This window comes from Gossypium hirsutum, chromosome A05 (genome assembly GCF_007990345.1).
Source record: "Gossypium hirsutum isolate 1008001.06 chromosome A05, Gossypium_hirsutum_v2.1, whole genome shotgun sequence".
Classification (NCBI taxonomy): domain Eukaryota; kingdom Viridiplantae; phylum Streptophyta; class Magnoliopsida; order Malvales; family Malvaceae; genus Gossypium; species Gossypium hirsutum.
Genome location: NC_053428.1, coordinates 14,102,690 through 14,123,192, shown reverse-complemented (window position 1 = coordinate 14,123,192; position 20,503 = coordinate 14,102,690). Strand labels below are relative to the sequence as shown.

At 35.0% G+C, this 20,503-nt stretch overlaps 3 protein-coding genes and 1 long non-coding RNA gene across 7 annotated transcripts; all 4 read left to right on the top strand.

Annotated features, from left to right (window-relative positions):
• The first annotated feature begins 58 nt into the window (after positions 1 to 58).
• On the top strand, positions 59 to 3,899 carry LOC107958311 (phosphatase IMPL1, chloroplastic). 3 transcript variants are annotated; one of them, XM_016894039.2, is made up of 10 exons: positions 59 to 621; positions 751 to 818; positions 1,440 to 1,573; positions 1,827 to 1,915; positions 2,085 to 2,142; positions 2,236 to 2,288; positions 2,639 to 2,737; positions 2,842 to 2,955; positions 3,247 to 3,348; positions 3,461 to 3,899. In XM_016894039.2, exons 1-10 carry the CDS (start codon positions 505 to 507, stop codon positions 3,557 to 3,559), a joined length of 933 nt encoding a protein of 310 aa, XP_016749528.1. In that variant the 5' UTR covers positions 59 to 504; the 3' UTR covers positions 3,560 to 3,899. The 3 variants fall into 3 exon arrangements, with proteins under 3 accessions (XP_016749528.1, XP_016749527.1, XP_016749529.1); XM_016894038.2 differs by having other exon boundaries at positions 2,047 to 2,142; positions 2,623 to 2,737; XM_016894040.2 differs by lacking the exon at positions 59 to 621 and having other exon boundaries at positions 746 to 818; positions 1,445 to 1,573; positions 2,047 to 2,142; positions 2,623 to 2,737.
• A 432-nt stretch (positions 3,900 to 4,331) lies between these two features.
• Positions 4,332 to 11,206, top strand: LOC107958312 (peptidyl-prolyl cis-trans isomerase FKBP17-1, chloroplastic). The gene is made up of 4 exons (XM_016894041.2): positions 4,332 to 4,713; positions 4,837 to 4,959; positions 10,428 to 10,544; positions 10,748 to 11,206. The coding sequence occupies exons 1-4, from the start codon at positions 4,384 to 4,386 to the stop codon at positions 10,865 to 10,867; spliced, it is 690 nt and encodes a 229-aa protein (XP_016749530.1). The 5' UTR covers positions 4,332 to 4,383; the 3' UTR covers positions 10,868 to 11,206.
• Positions 11,207 to 11,937: 731 nt separating this feature from the next.
• LOC107961316 (uncharacterized) lies at positions 11,938 to 14,068 on the top strand. Its single transcript, XR_005927113.1, has 4 exons — positions 11,938 to 12,460; positions 12,927 to 13,158; positions 13,282 to 13,531; positions 13,636 to 14,068. It is a non-coding gene; the product is annotated as an uncharacterized lncRNA (long non-coding RNA).
• A 1,544-nt stretch (positions 14,069 to 15,612) lies between these two features.
• LOC107958423 (vesicle-associated membrane protein 721) lies at positions 15,613 to 19,220 on the top strand. Of its 2 annotated transcripts, none has more exons than XM_016894187.2 (5): positions 15,613 to 16,088; positions 16,491 to 16,632; positions 16,734 to 16,854; positions 17,377 to 17,439; positions 17,755 to 18,116. In XM_016894187.2, the coding sequence occupies exons 1-5, from the start codon at positions 15,899 to 15,901 to the stop codon at positions 17,905 to 17,907; spliced, it is 669 nt and encodes a 222-aa protein (XP_016749676.1). In that variant the 5' UTR covers positions 15,613 to 15,898; the 3' UTR covers positions 17,908 to 18,116. The 2 variants fall into 2 exon arrangements, with proteins under 2 accessions (XP_016749676.1, XP_016749677.1); XM_016894188.2 differs by lacking the exon at positions 17,755 to 18,116 and adding an exon at positions 18,855 to 19,220 and having other exon boundaries at positions 15,651 to 16,088.
• The last annotated feature ends 1,283 nt before the right edge of the window (positions 19,221 to 20,503 follow it).

Genomic DNA, 20,503 nt, shown 5'->3' with positions numbered 1-20,503 from the left:
AAAAAATAATGAATTAATCTTTATATATTAGATTAAAAAGTAAATTACTTTTTCTATCAAAGTTTTCATTTATTATACTGTTAAGAACTACCAAAGTTGAAATAATTACATGTCACGAGCCATCTAAAATATAATTAGAGTACAAGGCTTTCATTATAATTTTACCGAATATGTAACTGCAAGGCAAAATCTGTGAGTGGCACAGAGGGAGTAACTGCAAATTGAACTACCCACAAATAAACCGGGAAAAAAAAAGTAACAAATTTGTAAGGTAAAAAAACTCTTTCGATTCTTAGCTAACCTCGAAAATAAAATTTGGGAAAGTATTTAGTTGTCTCCACCGACATTACTCTCAGGTTTTCGCAAACAACCAGATCAATTTCACCTCGGATTCACCCAAATCAGTGCCAACCTCACAAATCTATTGCAAATTCTCCATTTGGGTGTCTATAAGTTGGAATTTTGAGCACGAATTCGACAGGAAAATTATATACAAGAACCTTGATGTCGGAGGCTTCAAACCAGAGAAAGTATCCTAAAGTAGGTGCCAAATCAACTGGATCAATCCCTCCTTCCGAGCTCATTGAAGTTGTTGAGGCTGCCGCAAGAGCTGGCGCTGAGGTTGGCCTCCTTTTTTTATTTTATTTTATGTCTTTTCATTTTTGTTTTTATTTTATTTTATGTCTTTTCATTTTTGTTTTACTTTTCAGAATTCATTTCCCTTAAATAAATATCTTCATCTTCTTATAGGTGGTGATGGATGCTGTCAACAAACCAAGAAATGTCACATATAAAGGACTAGCTGACTTGGTAACCGAGTAAGGACTTCTCAATCTTCTCAAACTGGCTCAGATTTTAAGCTATGACCTTAATATTAGTATTGGGGGTGAGGGAGGGTGTTTTGACATATATGGTTAGATAATTACAGCTTACCAAACTGCATTGTCATTGTGCCTGGTTGTGCTAACCTGCCTCCTGCATGTTATGATGTTATTTTCATACTGTGAAATGTGAATCATGAAGTTAAATTTTGGCACTGAAAGGTTCAGTGTGCTTTCTGATTCATATTCTTGGAATAAAATAGGTTCCATGTTATACTTGTTCTCTACCCCACTAGTTTACCTTTCTGTTTTCTCCATCTATTTAAAAAGAGAATGGCTTAATGTACCCTAAACCTGCATTATGCTGTTTCCCAGCCTATAACCACAAACAGACATGGACGTTTGCATATTACTACTCATTTCAGACTTGCAGTTTTGTCCTGTAAGCCTTTGCATGAGCATTTACATTTAATGTCCTTCCTTATTGTTTATTTTTATTTGCATCTTATTTACTGTTTTATAAATTTACCTTAAGAGAGAGACATTCAGTATGTCTGCGGCATGTTACTTATTATATTCCTTTCTTTGTTGACAATTGTCATATGATGTTATGTGCAGCACAGATAAAATGAGTGAGGTCGCTATTCCGGAGGTAATAAAAAAGAATTTTGCAGATCATTTGATCCTCGGGGAGGAAGGAGGAATTACAGGGGATACCTCATCAGACTATCTCTGGTGTGTTGATCCTTTAGGTTTGTCTCTTTCATCCCTTGGTTTCTTATCCAAGGCAGTTTATATGGTTATATTTTATAAAAATTAAATGAATGTATCCTGGAACTTGGGAGTTATGTTTTCAGTCTATATGCGTGTTGCACTCTTGCAGAAATGCTGTAGTATATCATGGTTCATGGTTCATGTTGATGATTAAATCCCCTGCTTTTTTGTATCAATACGTTATCTAAGTGGTAGATATCTCTATTGGTTTGACTTTGCTACCTTGTGTAGATGGAACAACAAATTTTGCACACTGTTATCCTAGCTTTGCAGTTTCAGTGGGTGTACTGTTTCAAGGAAATCCTGCTGCTGCTACTGTGGTATTAGTTTCTTGTATGAATCTTGTCAATATTATATTTACATAATTTTTCATTCAAAATGTGATTGCTCACTGAATGTCAAGTATAAAAGTTGCGTGATTAAGTTTGTTGCTTTTTTCTTTTCCTTCAAGGAAAAAGAAAGATGGCATTATTGTTTTTTTATGTGTAGGTGGAATTTGTTGGGGGACCTATGTGTTGGAATACCCGTCCATATACTGCTACTGCTGGTAAGAAATGTGGAACTAGTTAAAGCTCCTTAAGGTTCATGCCTATGCTGATAGTATACTTATGGTTGAATGATTGATTGCTTTGGTTTCTAGGTGGGGGAGCATTTTGTAACGGACAGAAAATCCATCCCAGTAAAACAGATAAGGTAATTGATCAAATTGAATCGAACAGTCAAATATATTGTGAATTATTTAATGAATATATATTACTATTATCTGCTGAAAAGTTGTTGCCTTATACTTCAATATGCATGATCCTGGCTGATGACACCGTATGCATTGTAGTGGGACTCAATGATTATGTGCCCTTTAATATTTTCTATGGACAGCTTTGATGGTACTTTGCTTCTTTAAACTTGCTGAGGCATGAGCCTACCTTCGAATAAGATTAAATTGATTAGCCAGTGCTTTTGAAAAATATGTCCCACTGTCAATATGCTTATGATTTTTAAAGGTGGAATGTTTTGACATCTCGCAAAGAAATATTTGTCTGCAGGTGGAGCAATCTCTTCTTGTGACTGGGTTTGGATGTGAACATGATGATGCATGGAATACCAACTTCGAATTATTCAAGGAATTTACCGGCATTAGTAGAGTATGAAGCTTAAATGATGTTTCATGACTCTCTTCTTCTAAAATTACAGGGCTCGTGCTTTACCTCTTTTCTCTCTCTAACTTTTACTAAATTACAATGACTAGGGTGTAAGAAGGCTTGGTGGTGCAGCTGTGGACATGTGCCATGTAGCTCTAGGAGTAACGGAAGGGTACTGGGAATATCGTCTAAAACCATGGGACATAACTGCTGCTGTATTGGTAACACTTTATAACTCAGCAATTCTATTTAAAATAGTGGACTTAAGATGGTAAATAAAACTAATAGCTTTTCCTTACTTAAAGGGATACTGAGCTGCCGCAAATGTTAAAATGCTTTCAAATTGCTTCAATCTTTTAAGTACCAAACTTTTTTTTTATTTTTTATTTATTTTAACATTTCATTGAAATTTATGCTAATGTGAAACTTATGGTGATAATTAAGACATAAATCACTTTGAAAATGAGAGCCTCAGATTCAGATGTTTATATTTAAAATTTTAAAATAATCAGATAATTGAAGAAGCTGGTGGCGTTGTGACTCGGATGGATGGTGGAAAGCTTTGCGTCTTTGATAAATCTGTGTTGGTATCTAATGGTGCAATTCATGCTAAGGTTAGACTCTTTCCATTTTTTTGTCATGTTGTAGAAAGTAAGATGAGACCAAAGTCTTATTGTGCCTTGGTTGTAACTAAACGGTATTATATGCAATTACTATGAAAAGCAGCTTCTGGAGAGGATTGCACCCGCAACAGAGAAACTGAAGAGTAAAGGAATTGATTTCTCATTATGTTATAAGCCTGAAAATTACGTCACAGATCTTTGATTTGCCAAACAGACACTTGTGTTTCGTGACAGCAGGTCTTTCTCTCATAGCTTGGAAAACCCACCAGCATTATGCGATTAGAAACATAACAAGTATATTTTCTCTTTGTTAATAAAGTACTGTCTGCCGTTATCAACTGTTCTATCACAGTTGTGTGTGTATTTTACTTTTCTATTTTGATTTGCCATCACATTTTATTTCTGTTTATGTTTGTTCGATATATATATTTTTTTTGATGTAAAATAAACAGAAGAAATTAACAAAATTATCTAGAAATATCCAGCGGATATGCTGTAAACAACTGTACTCCTGCATTTTGTTAAAAGCTAGTTTAGTGATACTATCTGTTTCCAAGTTTTCTTCTTTGGAATATGTTCAAACTCCCAAAGACCTATTTCTAATCGAAGTTGATGAATGCGTTGATAATTTTACCTTGCTTTCGACTTAAGGAAAGTGATTGCAAAAACGTTCTGAGTTTTTAATTAAGAATCATAAAGTTCACAGGTTTATATTTGATTGACAAAATGACAGTAAATATATAAAAGGATAATTAATTAGGGCCGAAGGTTTTTAATTACAAAGGTTGAGTTAATAAACCATCATGTGATTAATTAATAATTAATTGATACTTTAATTAAGAAAGATGAATGGTGTCTTGCATATTCTTCCATGCATGGTATTCATTCGGTGGTAAATTTATCCACAGGGATTTTTAACCATCATTTGGGTTTTCTCTAATGTTAAAAGAAAGTAAAGGGTATATTTATTTTTAAATTTTAATATTGATCGACTTTTATTTGCGTCCAACGAAAGAGAAGAAGATAATGGTGGTGGTCCACTGCCACGCATCATCACCGTACCTCCGAGATCCCCACCATTCGGCCCTCCATTACCTTCTCCGGAGAGCTCCCCCGTCACCTCCCATCATCTATGCAACATCTCCTCAACCCTTATCTTCTTCTTCGCCTTCTGCAGCAAGTACAAGGAGAACGCTATTAGTGTCTATAGCAACCACCAGTTTTTCTTCACTAATCTTGTCACCTCCTTCAAAATCCGCCACTAACACCGAGTTTTTCGACCTCCCTAACTCCGGTGGTGTCAAGGCCTTGGACCTCCGAGCTGGCACTGGCGCAACCCCCGTCGATGGAGACCAGGTCTTTCCCTCTCCTTCATACTACCACTTAAATTCACACAATTACTACTACTAGTAATTTTCTTCCTTGTAGTTTTTAATTACCCTTTTTTTGTTTTGCATGTCAAAATAAAAATAAAAAAAGGTTGCAATACATTATTATGGAAGGCTGGCAGCAAAGCAAGGGTGGCGGTTTGATTCCACTTATGATCATAAAGATAGCACTGGAGAACCAATTCCCTTTGTCTTCACCCTTGGCTCCGGCAAAGTAAGTTGGCAAAACTGATACTGATTGCAACTTTCAAGTTCACCTACATTTAATAGACATCACTGACTTGCAAATCCATATAAATACAACTTTGATGTATATATGTATTGGGAATTATCCATATTTATGGAAAATCAAAGATATGGGTATCAAATAATAGAAAGTCAAAGATATGGGTATCAAATATTGGAAAGTCAAAGATATGGGTATCGAGATATTGGCATAATAAAATCTGAGATATTTGCAATATATGGTCCCTAAATTGTAAAGTGACTTTGCAAGTTGATCCCTGAACCTCAACTATAAATAGGCATAACCATCTCTCATTCTGTATCTCAAACTTGCCATTCTCTACTTAAGGCATTGTTTTCTCTCTCTCTCTTTGTAAATTCTCACTTGTATTTTGGAGTGAAATATATTTGGTAGTGCCCGAGGACGTAGGCAAAATTTGCTGAACCTCGTTAAATTCTTGTGCTCTTTATTGTATTATTCTGCATGAATTGTGTGTGTGATTGTAGTGATTTATTGTGCTATTAAATTACGATTTAGGGATATTCTGGCTAGGAAAGACCTGGTACTTAAGCGATCCTTGTGATCCACCTCTCTTTCCTGGGAATTGAACTTAGTGTGATTTTTTAGTACAATAATTTTACTCTTTTACACGCTTCCGGACAACAATTGGTATCAGAGCTAGATTCGTACTTGGGGAATACGATCGTTCATGGCACTGTTCACGTACTGTAGTTGGGATTGAGGAGAAAAAAATGGAAAAGTCATCGTCAAAGACTACTGTGACCAATGCGAAATTTGAAGTAGAGAAATTTGATGGTACCAATAATTTTGGTATGTGGCAATGTGAGATCCTGGATGTCTTATGTCAGCAAGAGCTGGATATAGCCCTTGAAGAAAAACCTGACAAGATGGATGACAAGGAGTGGGCCAAGATCAATAGACAGGCATGTGGAACAATTCGCCTATGTTTGGCCAAAGAGCAGAAGTACTTTGTCATGAGGGAGACATCAGCGAAGAAGTTGTGGGATACACTGGAAGAAAAGTTTCTAACAAAAATCTTGAAAATAGGCTTTATATGAAAAAGAAACTTTATCGATTCACGTATGCACCCGGTATGCCGATGAATGACCATGTGAACTCATTCAATAAAATTTTAGTAGACTTGCTAAATTTGGATGAGAAATTTGAAGATGAAGACAAGGCATTACTGTTGTTGAATTCTCTTCCTGATGAATATGATCATCTTACCACCACATTGCTTCATGGGAAGGATACAATCACATTTGATGCAGTCTGTAGTGTGTTGTATAGATCTGAGACTCGAAAAAAAGATAAAAAAGATCACAGAGATACAACTACAGAAGTCTTAACAGTAAGAAGTCGTTCGCGCAGCAACAAATCTGGTAGAAGGAGTAAGTCCAAAGGGAGACCTGCCAAAGATGAATGTGCTTTTTGTCGTGAGAAAGGGCATTGGAAAAAGAATTGTCCTAAGTTACAAAAGGGTAAAGCTATTTCTGATGCATGTGTAGCGGAGCATGATGAGGAGTCAGACTTTAGCTTGGTTGGCATGGCAATGGCATGTCATACAGATGAGTGGATTTTGGATTCGGGATGTACTTACCATATGTGTCCTAATAAGGACTGGTTTTCTAGTCTTAAAGAACTAGAAGGTGGAGTTGTTTTTATGGGCAATGATAGCGCTTGTAAGACAATGGGAGTAGGTACAATCCAATTGAAGAATCACGACGGCTCAATTCAAGTCTTGGCAGATGTTCGCTACATACCTAGCTTGAAGAAAAATCTTATCTCATTAGGGGTCCTAAAATCTAAAGGGCTCACAATCACTTTGAGAGATGGATTACTAAAGGTAGTAGCTGGGGTATTGACGGTGATGAAAGGCACAAGAAGGAATAATCTGTACTATTTAAATGGAAGTACAATTATTGGATCAACATCAACAGCTTTTACGAAAGATGCAGATTCAGAGGCTACCAGGTTATGGCATATGCGATTAGGACATGCTGGTGAAAAAGCTTTGCAGAGTTTGGCGAAGCAAGGCTTGTTGAAAGGTGCAAATTCTTGCAAATTGGAATTCTGTGAACATTGTGTTCTGGGCAAGCAGACGAGGATAAAATTTGGTTCAGCAATTCACAATACAAAAGAAATTCTGGACTACGTTCACAGTGATGTGTGGGGACCTACTAAAGTGGCTTTTTTGGGAGGTATGCACTATTTTGTTACTTTTGTTGATGATTATTCAAGAAAATTATGGGTGTATCTAATGAAAAGGAAAAATGAAGTTTTGGATGTATTTCTGAAATGGAAGAAGATGGTGGAGACCCAGGCTGGTCGAAAAGTCAAACGACTTCGATCAGACAATGGTACTGAGTACAAGAATGATCCATTTCTACAAGTACGTCACGATGAAGGTATTGTACGACACTTCACTGTTCGAGATATACCACAACAGAATGGGGTGGCAGAACGTATGAATCGGACTATACTGGAGAAAGTTCGATGTATGTTGTCCAATGCTGGATTGGGCAAAGAATTTTGGGCTGAGGCAGTTACATATGCGTGCCATCTAATTAATCGGTTGCCATCAGCTGCAATAAATAGAAAAACTCCTATGGAGAGGTGGGCTGGTAAACCTGCTATTGATTATGATTCTTTACATATTTTTGGTTCCACTGCATATTATCATGTAAAAGAATCTAAGTTAGACCCAAGAGCAAAGAAAGCATTATTCATAGGTATAACTGGTGGAGTAAAAAGATACCGTCTCTGGTGTCCTGATACAAGGAAAATAATTTTCAGTAGAGATGTGACTTTTGATGAATCAACCATGATGAAAAACAATGATTCACAAAAGGATAACACAACCAGTGGCACTTTGCAGCAGGTGGAGCTTGAAAAGGTTAATGATGATCCAGCTAATATTGAAGGAACAAATGATGAAGAAGTTTCGACCCAAGAACTTCTACAACAACATGATTCAATTGCATATAGAAGGCCAAGAAGAGAGATTCGTATGCCTGCTCGCTTTGATGATATGGTGGCCTATGCACTTCCAATTGTAGATGATGATGTTCCTTCTACTTACACAGAAGCAAGAAGTAACTCTGATAGTGTAAAGTGGAAGCAAGCTATGAATGAAGAAATGCAGTCTCTTCATAAAAATAGGACTTGGGAGTTGGTGACACTACCTAAAGGAAAGAAGGCAATTGGATGCAAATGGGTATATGCAAAGAAGGAAGGATTTCCTGATAAAAATGAAGTTCGATACAAGGCTAGATTGGTAGCAAAGGGTTACGCTCAGAAAGAAGGAATAGACTACAATGAAGTATTTTCTCCAGTTGTGAAGCATTCGTCTATTCGAATTTTGCTAGCCTTGGTTGCGCAATATGATCTTGAACTAGTTCAGCTCGATGTGAAGACCGCATTTTTACACGGTGATTTGGAAGAGGAAATCTATATGACTCAGCCAGATGGATTCAAGGTTGCTGATAAAGAAAATTGGGTTTGCAAACTGACAAAGTCGCTTTATGGATTGAAACAATCTCCAAGGCAGTGGTACAAGCGATTTGATCAGTTCATGAAAGGGTAAAGATATACAAGAAGTAAATTTGATCATTGCGTGTATTTTCAGAAGCTACAAGAAGGATTTTTCGTATACTTGCTCTTATATGTTGATGATATGTTGATAGCATCTAAGAGTAAAGTTGAAATTGAGAGATTGAAGACTCAACTCAACCTTGAGTTTGAGATGAAAGATCTAGGTGAAGCTAAGAAGATCCTTGGCATGGAAATATGTAGGGATAGAGCTCATGGCAGAGTTAGTTTATCTCAGAAGCAATATTTAAAGAAGATACTACAGAAGTTTGGCATGAACGAGCAGACTAAAGCTGTAAGTACCCCGTTGGCTTCTCATTTCAAGCTTTCTGCACAACTATCTCCTTCGACAAATACGGAACAAGAATACATGTTACAAGTTCTGTATTCTAATGCAGTAGGTAGCTTGATGTATGCAATGGTGTGTACAAGACCCGACATTTCACAGGCAGTTAGTATAGTGAGCAGGTATATGCATAATCCTGGAAAAGGACATTGGCAAGCTGTGAAATGGATTCTACGGTATATTCATAAGACCATGGATATTGGATTACTGTTCAAGCAGGATACTACACTTGGTAAAGGTGTTGTTGGGTACGTTGATTCTGATTATGTCGGTGATTTGGACAAACGAAGATCAACCACTGGTTATGTGTTTACTCTTGCTAGAGGACCAATAAGTTGGAAGTCTACACTGCAGTCTACAGTTGCGTTGTCAACCACAGAAGCTGAATACATGGCTGTAACAGAGGCTGTAAAGGAAGCTATTTGGTTACAAGGTATGGTTAAAACCTTGGGATTGGTCCAGGAGCATATTAATGTGTATTGTGATAGTCAAAGTGCTATTCATTTAGCAAAGAATCAAGTCTATCATGCACGTACAAAGCATATCGATGTACGTTTCCACTTTGTGCGGGAAATTATTGATGAGGGGAAAATTCACCTTCAGAAGATTAAGACTGCAGATAATCCCGCAAATATGATGACCAAGGTGGTAACAGCAATCAAGTTCGAACATTGTTTGAACTTGATCAATATTCTGCATGTTTAACAGTTGAAGAAGGCACTATCAAGTGTTGTTGACAAAGGCAGAGAGAATTGTGTGAAGATAAGATTACTCGAATCAAATCTTCAAGGTGGAGATTATTGGGAATTATCCATATTTATGGAAAATCAAAGATATGGGTATCAAATAATAGAAAGTCAAAGATATGGGTATCAAATATTGGAAAGTCAAAGATATGGGTATCAAATATTGGAAAGTCAAAGATATGGGTATTGAGATATTGGCATAATAAAATCTGAGATATTTGCAATATATGGTCCCTAAATTGTAAAGTGACTTTGCAAGTTGATCCCTGAACCTCAACTATAAATAGGCATAACCATCTCTCATTCTGTATCTCAAACTTGCCATTCTCTACTTAAGGCATTGTTTTCTCTCTCTCTCTCTTTGTAAATTCTCACTTGTATTTTGGAGTGAAATATATTTGGTAGTGCCCGACGACGTAGGCAAAATTTGCTGAACCTCGTTAAATTCTTGTGTTCTTTATTATATTATTCTGCATGAATTGTGTGTGTGATTGTAGTGATTTATTGTGCTATTAAATTACGATTGATGGATATTCTGGCTAGGAAAGACCTGGTACTTAAGCGATCCTTGTGATCCACCTCTCTTTCCTGGGAATTGAATTTAGTGTGATTTTTTAGTACAATAATTTTACTCTTTTACACGCTTCCGCACAACAATATGTGTTATTTAAAAGCCAAAATTGTATTGGTTCACTTTGAATGTTTATATGCAGCAGTAATTAACTTGGACACAAAAAAAATTATAAATACAGGTAATTTCTGGGATCGAATCGGCTGTTAGATCAATGCAAGTAGGTGGAACTCGTCGAGTTATCATTCCTCCCTCCCAAGGATATCAGAACACTTCGCAGGAGCCTATTCCCCCTAATGTATGTGATCTACTCTTCCCCATTTTACTATTTTCTGGACTCCCTAATATCACAATTGATGCAAATGTTAAGAGGCCACAATTGCTAAAACCTGATTTTAAAACATGACTTGTTTCCTTTACCGTAACATGTTTTTCTTGGCTGCATTTTTCATCAAGTTGTTAGCACTTACCAATATTTACCTGTATTGCGTTGTGCTCCAGTTCTTTGACAGACAGAGGCTGTTTACCACCATTTTCAACCCGACCCGTCTTGCCAATGGAGAAGGCTCAACATTGGGTACTCTAATATTTGATATTGAGTTGATCAGCATAAGTCATTAGCAAACTCAACTTCCATCTCATAGCACTCTGTTCAAACACCCATGTTTTATTGCAAACATCCAAGCATGGAGATGATTTTCATTTCCTCTGCTTCTAGAACTATTGTTCCCCTCATTGTTAATCCGAAGTGAGAAGAAATTTCTCAATCGGTTGAGAGTAGTAGTAAGAAAAAGATTCTTGTCCTACTTTGTTTCTTGTGAGAATTCGGATTAACCGACTAAGGATGCGAATATAACAAATCCTCAGAGATTCCATGTTTCAGGCAGTCTGATGTTAGCTTTTGTAAACTTAAAAAATGTATCCATATGCGAAAATCAAATCAAAATAAGCACTTTGCAGGATTCCAGTATTATTTTCTTTCTTAACCACTGCTGTATTCCCCAATAACATTGTTTCCGAAATGGATTAAATTCAATGAAGTCAGCCATGTAGTAAGTTTAATTGTTTCTTGGGGACCCTAAGTGTTAAAGGGCTGCTTATTAATCATTAATTCATAATTTGTTGTTTTTATTTTTCTTTACTTATACCAAAATTCGAACCCCAAATTTATAAATGTCCCAATCCCGAACCAAGCTTTGAGCTCTTCCTCTTACTGCATTGACAAGCCTCCATATCAGTTTTTTTCCCCCGCATTTGATTCAATCAAGTCTGCGGTGCAGCGACAAAAGACATGTATTAATATCAAGTCTTGGACGACACGTAATCTAAATTTGATCCCGGATAATCCCTTCTCCGTCTCCTTGTAATAAAAAAAGCTTTCTCTTACTTTGGTTAATTAATATTAGTAGTATTCCTATAGATGTGGTTTGGGTACTAGTGACGGCTTTCTTGAAAGAAACTGCATTTATTGAACATGCCAAAAAATTTCAGAGAGATCATTTTTAGGCGCAGATCTATCATCTAATAGTTTTACCAAACAATGATTTTGCATATCTATAGGATATTAAAAGTCTCCATACCAACTTTCAACTAATAGATGATTTAGCACAAAAGAACCACAAAAACCTCTCTCTATATAAATCAACCTTTTCCTGGTTTTCTATAGCCTCAATTCGTTGCATCATGGGCACCATTTTAAACATGTCTACCATAATTTCTGCGATATTGTATCAGATTTTAGTAATCCAGTTGTTACTAAACATGTGCTCTGCAAAGGAAGTTCCAGCCATTTTCGCATTCGGAGACTCTCTGTACGAGGTAGGGAACAACTTCTACCTTGACACACTTGCTAAGCCAACATTGCCAAATGGTATTGATTTTACAAAGGGAAAACGAAGAGCATCCGGAAGATACACTAATGCCAGGACTATTCTGGACATTATAGGCAAGTCTTGCAATTTATTTATATATATATTTGTAAATTTTTAGACCCAGATTATTATCAATAGTTTTGAACATAAAGAATGTAGAGCTTAGCTAGCTACTTTTAATATATTTTGTTAAGAAATTGTGGTTTTAGCAGAAGAGGAATTAGGTTTTACAAATTACACTCCTCCTTACTTGAGCCCCCAAACTACTGGAGATGTGATCTTGAAGGGTGTCAACTATGCTTCTTCTGGATCAGGAATTTTTAATTCCACTGGTTCTAAATTTGTAAGATTTTTTTTCCCTTGCTCTATTTTTTCATAAAAGTTGCTCATTTCCTAACTTATTAGCTTTATTAAATCAACCTCAAAAAATATATTATTCCGTAAATTTAGAGTGCAACATCTCTTATTATTGGATAACAGTTTTTTATTATTATTTATTATAGGAAACTTCTTTTCTAATTTCTTATTTTATATAATTTAATGATAAATATGGGCATCAACAAATAATCTGATTAGGCACTGCATGGGTTATGTCGATGGGTGAACTAGAGTTGCTGGCCAGAGGCTTTAGTACTCTAAAAATAAAATTTAAAAAATATGTTTTACATTTTGGATCTCATAAAATATTATAATTTAATTTCAACTCTCAAAAAATATTTTTTGGCTTCACCTTTAATTACGTGAAAGTGATGGCTGAAATTTTAATATGAAAAATGATGAATGGAAAATTTATGCCTTTAATTGTGTAGGGTGATCATATTTGCATGGATGAACCAATCAACAACTTTGAAAAATCTAGGCAAGATATCGTTTCAAAAATCGGAGCAGCAGCAGCTCGGAAGCTGTTAAGAGATGCACTTTACTTTATTGCAATAGGTGCAAATGATATCATGTTGCTATCTTCGAATGTCTCATCGTCGCATGTTGAGAATATTAAGTATCTGGATAATATGATTTTTTAAATTCAAATCTCAACTTATGGTAAACTTTTCTTCTACTTTTGTAATTGACTCATATGAACTATATTGAAATGACTCGTATTTATTTTATTTTTATTTCTTCAATAAAGTCTTTAACGGCACGAAATTCAATTCTACGTTGCAGAGAGTTTATAATTTAGATGCTCGAAAGATTGCAGTGACAAGTGCCGCTCCTCTGGGGTGCATCCCTTTCGAAAGGGATAAATTTTCCATAGACGATTGCGTTCCACATGTGAATGAACTAGCTAAGTTATACAACGTTAGGCTGAAGATACTGCTGTCGGAGCTTACAAAACATCTTGCAGGCTCAATATTTATTTACATGAATTCTTATACGACGCTTGAAGATGTCTTACAAAATTATAAATCATACGGTGATGATCACATCAATCATTCCCTCCCTCTCCCATCAATATTGAATGTATTTTTTTTCTGCTCTGTAATCTCTCTACATCTTCTTTTTCCTTTTCTGGTTCAGGATTCATGAATGCAGATTCGGCTTGTTGTCGAGTGTATGGGAAGCATGGTGGTAAACTCCCTTGTATTTTTTACGCACGAGTTTGTCCAAACAGGACACAGTATGTGTTTTGGGATGCATACCATCCAACAGAGAAGGCTAACTTTATTTTGGCGAAGCATGCATTGGATGGTAGCCGCCAATATATTTCGCCCATCAACATCCGACAACTCGCTAATTCGTAAAATGATTTAAACCAATTGAAGTTCGTATTCTGAATAAAAATATGTTGAAATTTTGGTTGGTATCCATCCCTAAATGGCTAATATAAATGTACTAAATATAATACTTTGTATCGGATTCTTTTCTTTTTTTTCCTTTTAGCAGTCCATTTGAAAATGGAAGCAACGTGCATGGCTTCACTAATTTCAACTAATGAGAAAAGCGAGAGATATCAAAATCATTTAATATGCATATAGGGAAAGATATCATAATTCTTCTTTAGGGTGTTTAATTAGGGCAGCAAGTTTGGCATCAGCCATCAATATCATGTTTAGGTCCTTAAAAAATTCTTTTGATTTACTTTTAGGCTACAAATTAATGCAATGGCGATCATTGATGAAATTATTGTCCCATTCTTTTTAAAGAAAAGAAAAAAAATTCATATAACCTTTAGGTAATATTAACTATTGTGACATTGACGGTACCCGAGGTTTAGGACTAGAACTCTCCATACTAAGGCCACTCGGATCAGACGTCCGTTCGAGAAGGGGAGGGTTTAGGAAAAAAATATAGGTCCGAAATTTAGGATTGAGCAAAAAAAAAAAGAGGACTATTTTGGAAAACTGATCAAACCTTGGGTAAGACTTTTTTGGTCCAAGTCAGGCTTGAATTTACAAAAAGAAAAAAATCAGTTGTTTTCTTGTTATTTTCCTACTATTTTGCTGTTGTTTTCTTTCTATTTTCTCGTTATTTTACTGTTATTTTACTATTATGTTGTTATTATTATTTAGATATTGTCTAACTCTTATTTTATTGTTAATTTTGTCACTATTTTAGAGGCATTTGTTTGTTAAGTACAAAGATTTTTTAAAATTTATTTTCAATTTGTTAAAAAAATATTTATTTTAATATTTTTAGTGTGTTATATTTTTAAAAAACTATATAAAAATATTTTAATTTCTTTATCTAGGTTGATTTTTGACAAAATTTTAAACCTATTTTTCGAATTAAGTTGAGCCTAAGCCTATAATTTTGTCAAGATTTAATCTGAACTCGACCAGTCTATAGATAAGACTATTTAGGACGGATGGCATTTTCATATATTGTAAGAAAGAGGAAGGTTAGCATAGGAAGGAAACTGATTGATGGAAATTTATGCATTACTGGGCGTTATAATTACATTATATGAATTTTGTAGCAAGCTTTTCATATTTAAATCCATGTGGCCATTGGACATCACCAAGTTAATGGAGACCTTTTCCAGCCATCAAAGTGTCGCACACAAAATGAATCATCAAATTGCATAATATAACGAAGATAAATTGATTAATCGAAATTTTCATTTAAGATGTAATGCATTTTAACATGAATTTAATCATTAAAAAGATATTTGGGAACTTTAATACGATGAAAATGATATTGGATTGATGAATTAATTAGGTGAAATGTTGACATCATTCACATAACACTTCACTTTTATTTTACAACTATATTTCAGTGCCATTGCTATCAACATAATAATTTCTTTTCACTTTTAATTTTTCTCTTTTGATACCCACACATTCTTAAATTTACATTGAAATTTTACAATATATACAAAAAACATTTATCTATTTATTTGAGCCAACAATTAATTATTATATCTCAAACTAAAGATCTTCAATTTCTACTTGAAAAACCCTAACACAGTTTAAAAAGAAAAAGGAAATTAGTTTGAAAGAGATGCAACAACAAATATCATAAAAAGCGTTCCTTAAAAAAAAAAGGTAACCAAAGTATTAAACTAAAAATAAAACATGTCTTGATTTTAAGCTAATCAACGAATTAGAGCGAAAAGTTGAAGCAATTTAAACTAATTGTCTTTCCCAAAATGCTTTGTAATGTATTTTGTGGCTAACCCCTAAAGTTTTGCTTAAGCATCATTAAATTAAACCCCTTTTTCACTTTTTCTTATTTCTTTTAAGAAAAGCCAACAAATGAGTCATTCTTGAGAGAAGAATACGAGAAACAGAGAGCCTCTGAAATCCCAGATCTCTCTTTGGAACCCATATTTCTAAGGAAAATGGTGCACAAATCGTTGATCTATGCATTTGTATCTCGTGGGGAAGTTATCTTAGCAGAATATACTGAATTCAGTGGTAATTTCAATTCCATAGCTTTTCAATGCCTCCAAAAGCTTCCTTCTTCCAACAACAAGTTCACTTACAACTGTGATGGCCACACCTTCAATTACCTTGTTGACAATGGCTACAGTTAAGTTCTCTTTTTCTATTCTTATTCAAGGAATTTAAATTTCGGGTTCTTCATTTTTAGAGTTTAGGGTCTTTCGGAATTGAGTGCAAAAGCGAAATGCAAGTGAAGCTTGGATTTGGTTTTTTTTTTCCCCATTGGATTTCACTACCTAGAGGGATAAGTTTGGATTTGGTTTTGTTGCTTTACTTTTAATTAAGTTCAGCTCTGGTTATTGTGCATTATAGCATTTGAAAGTACTCAGATTGACTGCTTAGTAAACGAGGCTTTATTATGGTGAAGCAGAAAAGGGGAAGAGGGATTGGTATTTGTCTATTTCAGAACCTTTTACTGTAATTGTCATTCTCGTTGACTGCTCCTTTTCCTATATTGTTGATTGATTGGCTGATTTTTCGATATTGCAGCATATTGTGTTGTTGCAGATGAATCAGCTGGAAGCCAAGTACCGATTGCTTTTTTGGAGCGTGTCAAGGAGGACTTTGTGTCAAAATATGGTAGTGGAAAGGCTGCTACTGCTCCTGCCAACAGCCTGAACAAGGAATTTGGGTATCTTTCTCCGACTAGAATCGTTAAAATAATTAATTGGAGTGGTAGTGAGGGTTTTAATTATTGTTGTTGTTGCATGTATTACGTGCTATTAAATGCAGGCCAAAACTAAAAGAACATATGCAGTACTGTGTTGAGCATCCTGAAGAAATAAGCAAGCTTGCTAAGATCAAATCTCAGGTTTCTGAAGTCAAAGGTGTTATGATGGAGAACATAGAGAAGGTAGATATGCTTTGTTGGTTGTACATCTATTATGCTTCTATTGTTATGTCAGCTATTTGTAAATGGATGGAATAACACTAGAGTAGATGATATAAGCTGGTGCTCTCTCTTTTTATGGGTTTACCATTCATTTGCTCTTAAGCTGATGTTTAGTATGCGGTGATAGTGAACTACAGCTTTAATCATGTTAGTAGTTTTATGATAATACTTAATTTCCTATAGTACTTCCACTTTTAAATCTTAAGGGTCTGTATGAAATTTATGGGGGATCAAAATTTTTAAGCACTTTCAATTATTTGTTGGTTTTGACAAATGTGAATATGTATCCTATGTCACTATGGAACTATCTAGTTGGCTCTTCAAATTTCACATTTTCTGGTAGGCTTTTAGCTGCTGTTGCCACCCTGCAATGCTTCAGGCAAATTGCAATTTTCCCATATTAATTTATGAAAATAATTTTGGTAATCAACCAATTTACCACACGCATGCTTTTGGTAATTCTTACTAATTTCCTTCATACAGGTGTTGGATAGAGGGGAAAAGATAGAGCTGCTAGTGGATAAAACAGAGAATCTTCATCAGCAGGTCGGTGACTCTCTCTCTCTTAAATATATCAGTCGGATATCCACACAAATTTAAGCATGTAATAACTTCAAGAAATTTGTTGTTTGTATTGATGGCATTGAGATATCAGGTTAGGCTAGCAGTCTTCAACATAACGAATTATCTACTACAGGAGTTTTAATCCTTAATTTGTTATTTTGGCAAAGAAAAACGTGAGAAGGAATGATGGAAGTACAATATAAGAGAGATCTGCTAAACTTGACATGCTTTTGTCCTGTTTCATCTATAGCTACACAATTTAATGTTTACAACCTCCTGAAAAATGATTCTTTACAGGCTCAAGACTTCCGGAATACTGGGACGAAAATCCGTAGAAAAATGTGGCTACAAAACATGAAGATCAAGCTGATTGTTCTAGGAATACTGATTGCATTGATCCTCATCATTGTCCTCTCTGTTTGCCATGGTTTCAACTGTGGTGGAAAATGAGTGCCATCTTTATTAGGCTTATTATTAGAGTTTTCACCAGAGCTATTATGATAATATTGTGATGAAAAGATCAAAAAATATTTAATATGATTTCATATGCTATATATAAGATTAGCAATCACCAGATGTTTGGTGCAAGATATTTTTGGATGTGAGCAAACCCTGTAAGTGCTTATTGCAATACATGAATTTGTTTTCTGCAACAATCATATTATTCATCTTCATGCTTCAGAGTCAGTAGGTAAAATATTATTCAAGACAGGAAGTTGTTCGATGCTATATTTTTCGGCTCAAACTTATGATCCTTTGTTGGCTGTTTCAAGTAACCAAAATATGTGGAAATTCTTCTTTAGCTCTTGGCTTGAAGTTTTGCACCAATCAACAAGAACTGCAATTGCTTTTGTAGAAATAGCACTATGAACCATGTAAATCCTCGCGAGTTTGACCTGAAAATTGAGAGTTAATGTATCTGTGTTTGAAGACTGTTCAATATTAAGAAGATTATTTGTTGAATCATCTAAAAATGCCCGTCACCATCAGGTCTAAAACTTGATTCGAGAACAAATAGTTGGTGCTGTTTCTTCTTCTTTTTTTCCAACCATTTTAAATGATTAATTCAGAGACGATGGTTCATACATCACAAACAATGGAGGGCTCAACTTAATAACAGATGTGAACTACCTAATGCTAAAAGCCAACCTATCCTGATTAGTATGTTGCACCTTCTAAACCATCCAAATATATCGAAAAATATTTTTAAAAAATAAATGAATTTACTTATCCTGATTACATAATGTATTTAACATACAACTGAATAATGTAGTGACATAGTTACTATAACCTCATACTACCCATCATTTATGTTGCTAGCTTTTGTTTCTGGATTTAATTTAACAAATATCATTCACTTCTAATATTTTATTATCACGTTTAATTAATGAGTGCAGGATAGTCCTCCGGCCTTTGAATATTAACACCTTAAAGCATATACTTCGAGAAGGGAACACTTGCGCAGACGCATTAGCTCGATTATACCTCGCCCTTGGGTGATTTAAATTTCCAAATTTTACTCTGTATTTATAACTCTCTTAATTGCGTTGAACCCCCTAGTTGAAGCTGATATCGAATGACTTTTTAAATTTGTGTGTAATAAAATCTATTCCCCAAAAAAAGAAAACTGTCGAGGATTTTGAGTCTGCAGGCCCAATTGTGAACCTGAGCCGCGCTGTCATTCGACCTGCAAATTGTACGTGCTTATTAAATACGATTTGGGCTTTTAATCAGCCCTATGACATGGCTTGATTTTTCTTTTTTCTGGGGGCTCATTTTGGATAACAAATATTATTTTTTAATCTCCTCGAAGCATTTTTTATTATCAACTTCGTCAAGGTTAATATTGAAGTGAGTGGACAATAATTAGTAAGGTGAAAAAACATTTTGCAAGTGTGGTCTCAAACCTTGTCAATGTATTATAGGCTTGGTACGTGGAAATCATATCTGATTCCTTAGTCAAAGAGTATTGAAATCCCACAAAGAACATGTGAACTTCAATGCTTATATTCAAACTATTAGCTCTACTGAATGCTGACCAAAACAAACTTAAAGAATGGTTCAACCCAAAATTGGTAAACCTGAAAAAAGAAATCCATCCTAGACTAGCAATAAATACAGCGTAAAACCACCCAGGATGAAGAGGGTTTAGCATTTGCCAATGAGAATAAAGAAAATTTTGCATTTTTAGGCGTATCAATCACCCTCCAATATACCAAGACAAAAAACAACATTAATTAATACACACTACGTTCTTTCACCATCTGTTTTGTTCTCAACTTTCATCAACCTCATTCATTTGTCTCACTGGCCAAGTCTTCAAAATTTGTCATAATCAGTGCAATTTTTCTGATCCACTCCTTTTTTTTTCTTGTTTAAATTTATTTATCACTTCATTCCAACTTCCAAATCTCACCAAAAGCCAAACCCATCTACTTTCTAAATTCTCTCATAAAAATTTATTCTTTCATATCAGGGGCCCCATCTTATATAAACCAGAAAACATTATGCCCATAAAATCTACACAATAAATCCAAGAAAAAATAAAGGCCAAATCAATCTTTGGTAGGTTTCTGCCCCCATTCCATATTTAACACAAATACAAAAAACTCTGGGGTTAACATCATGCTCGAGAATCAGTCCTGTTGCTCTCAATTATTTTGTTTTTTTTTATATATATAAAAAAGAAGAAGAAATCATCATATATAAAAACAGAGGAGTTCAAAACTAGATGAGATTGCATGTGCATTGCCTCACTGCCCACTTCCATAAATTCAGATGCCCATATATGGGTCAAGACAACAATCAAACACCCCAAAGATTTAGACCAAACAATGTGGGCCTACCCAAAATCATCATTCTTTTTAATGCAATTTGAGCTCAAACTTATGACCCCCAAACAGTGAATTAATTTTCTTATCACAAAACAAGACAAACTTTTAAGTTATCTCTACTACTCGTACTCTCTATCAATGCTGCTATAAATAATTATTTAACTTTAATGACTTTCCCACCCACGAAAAAAGAAACAAATCTTTATTCTAAG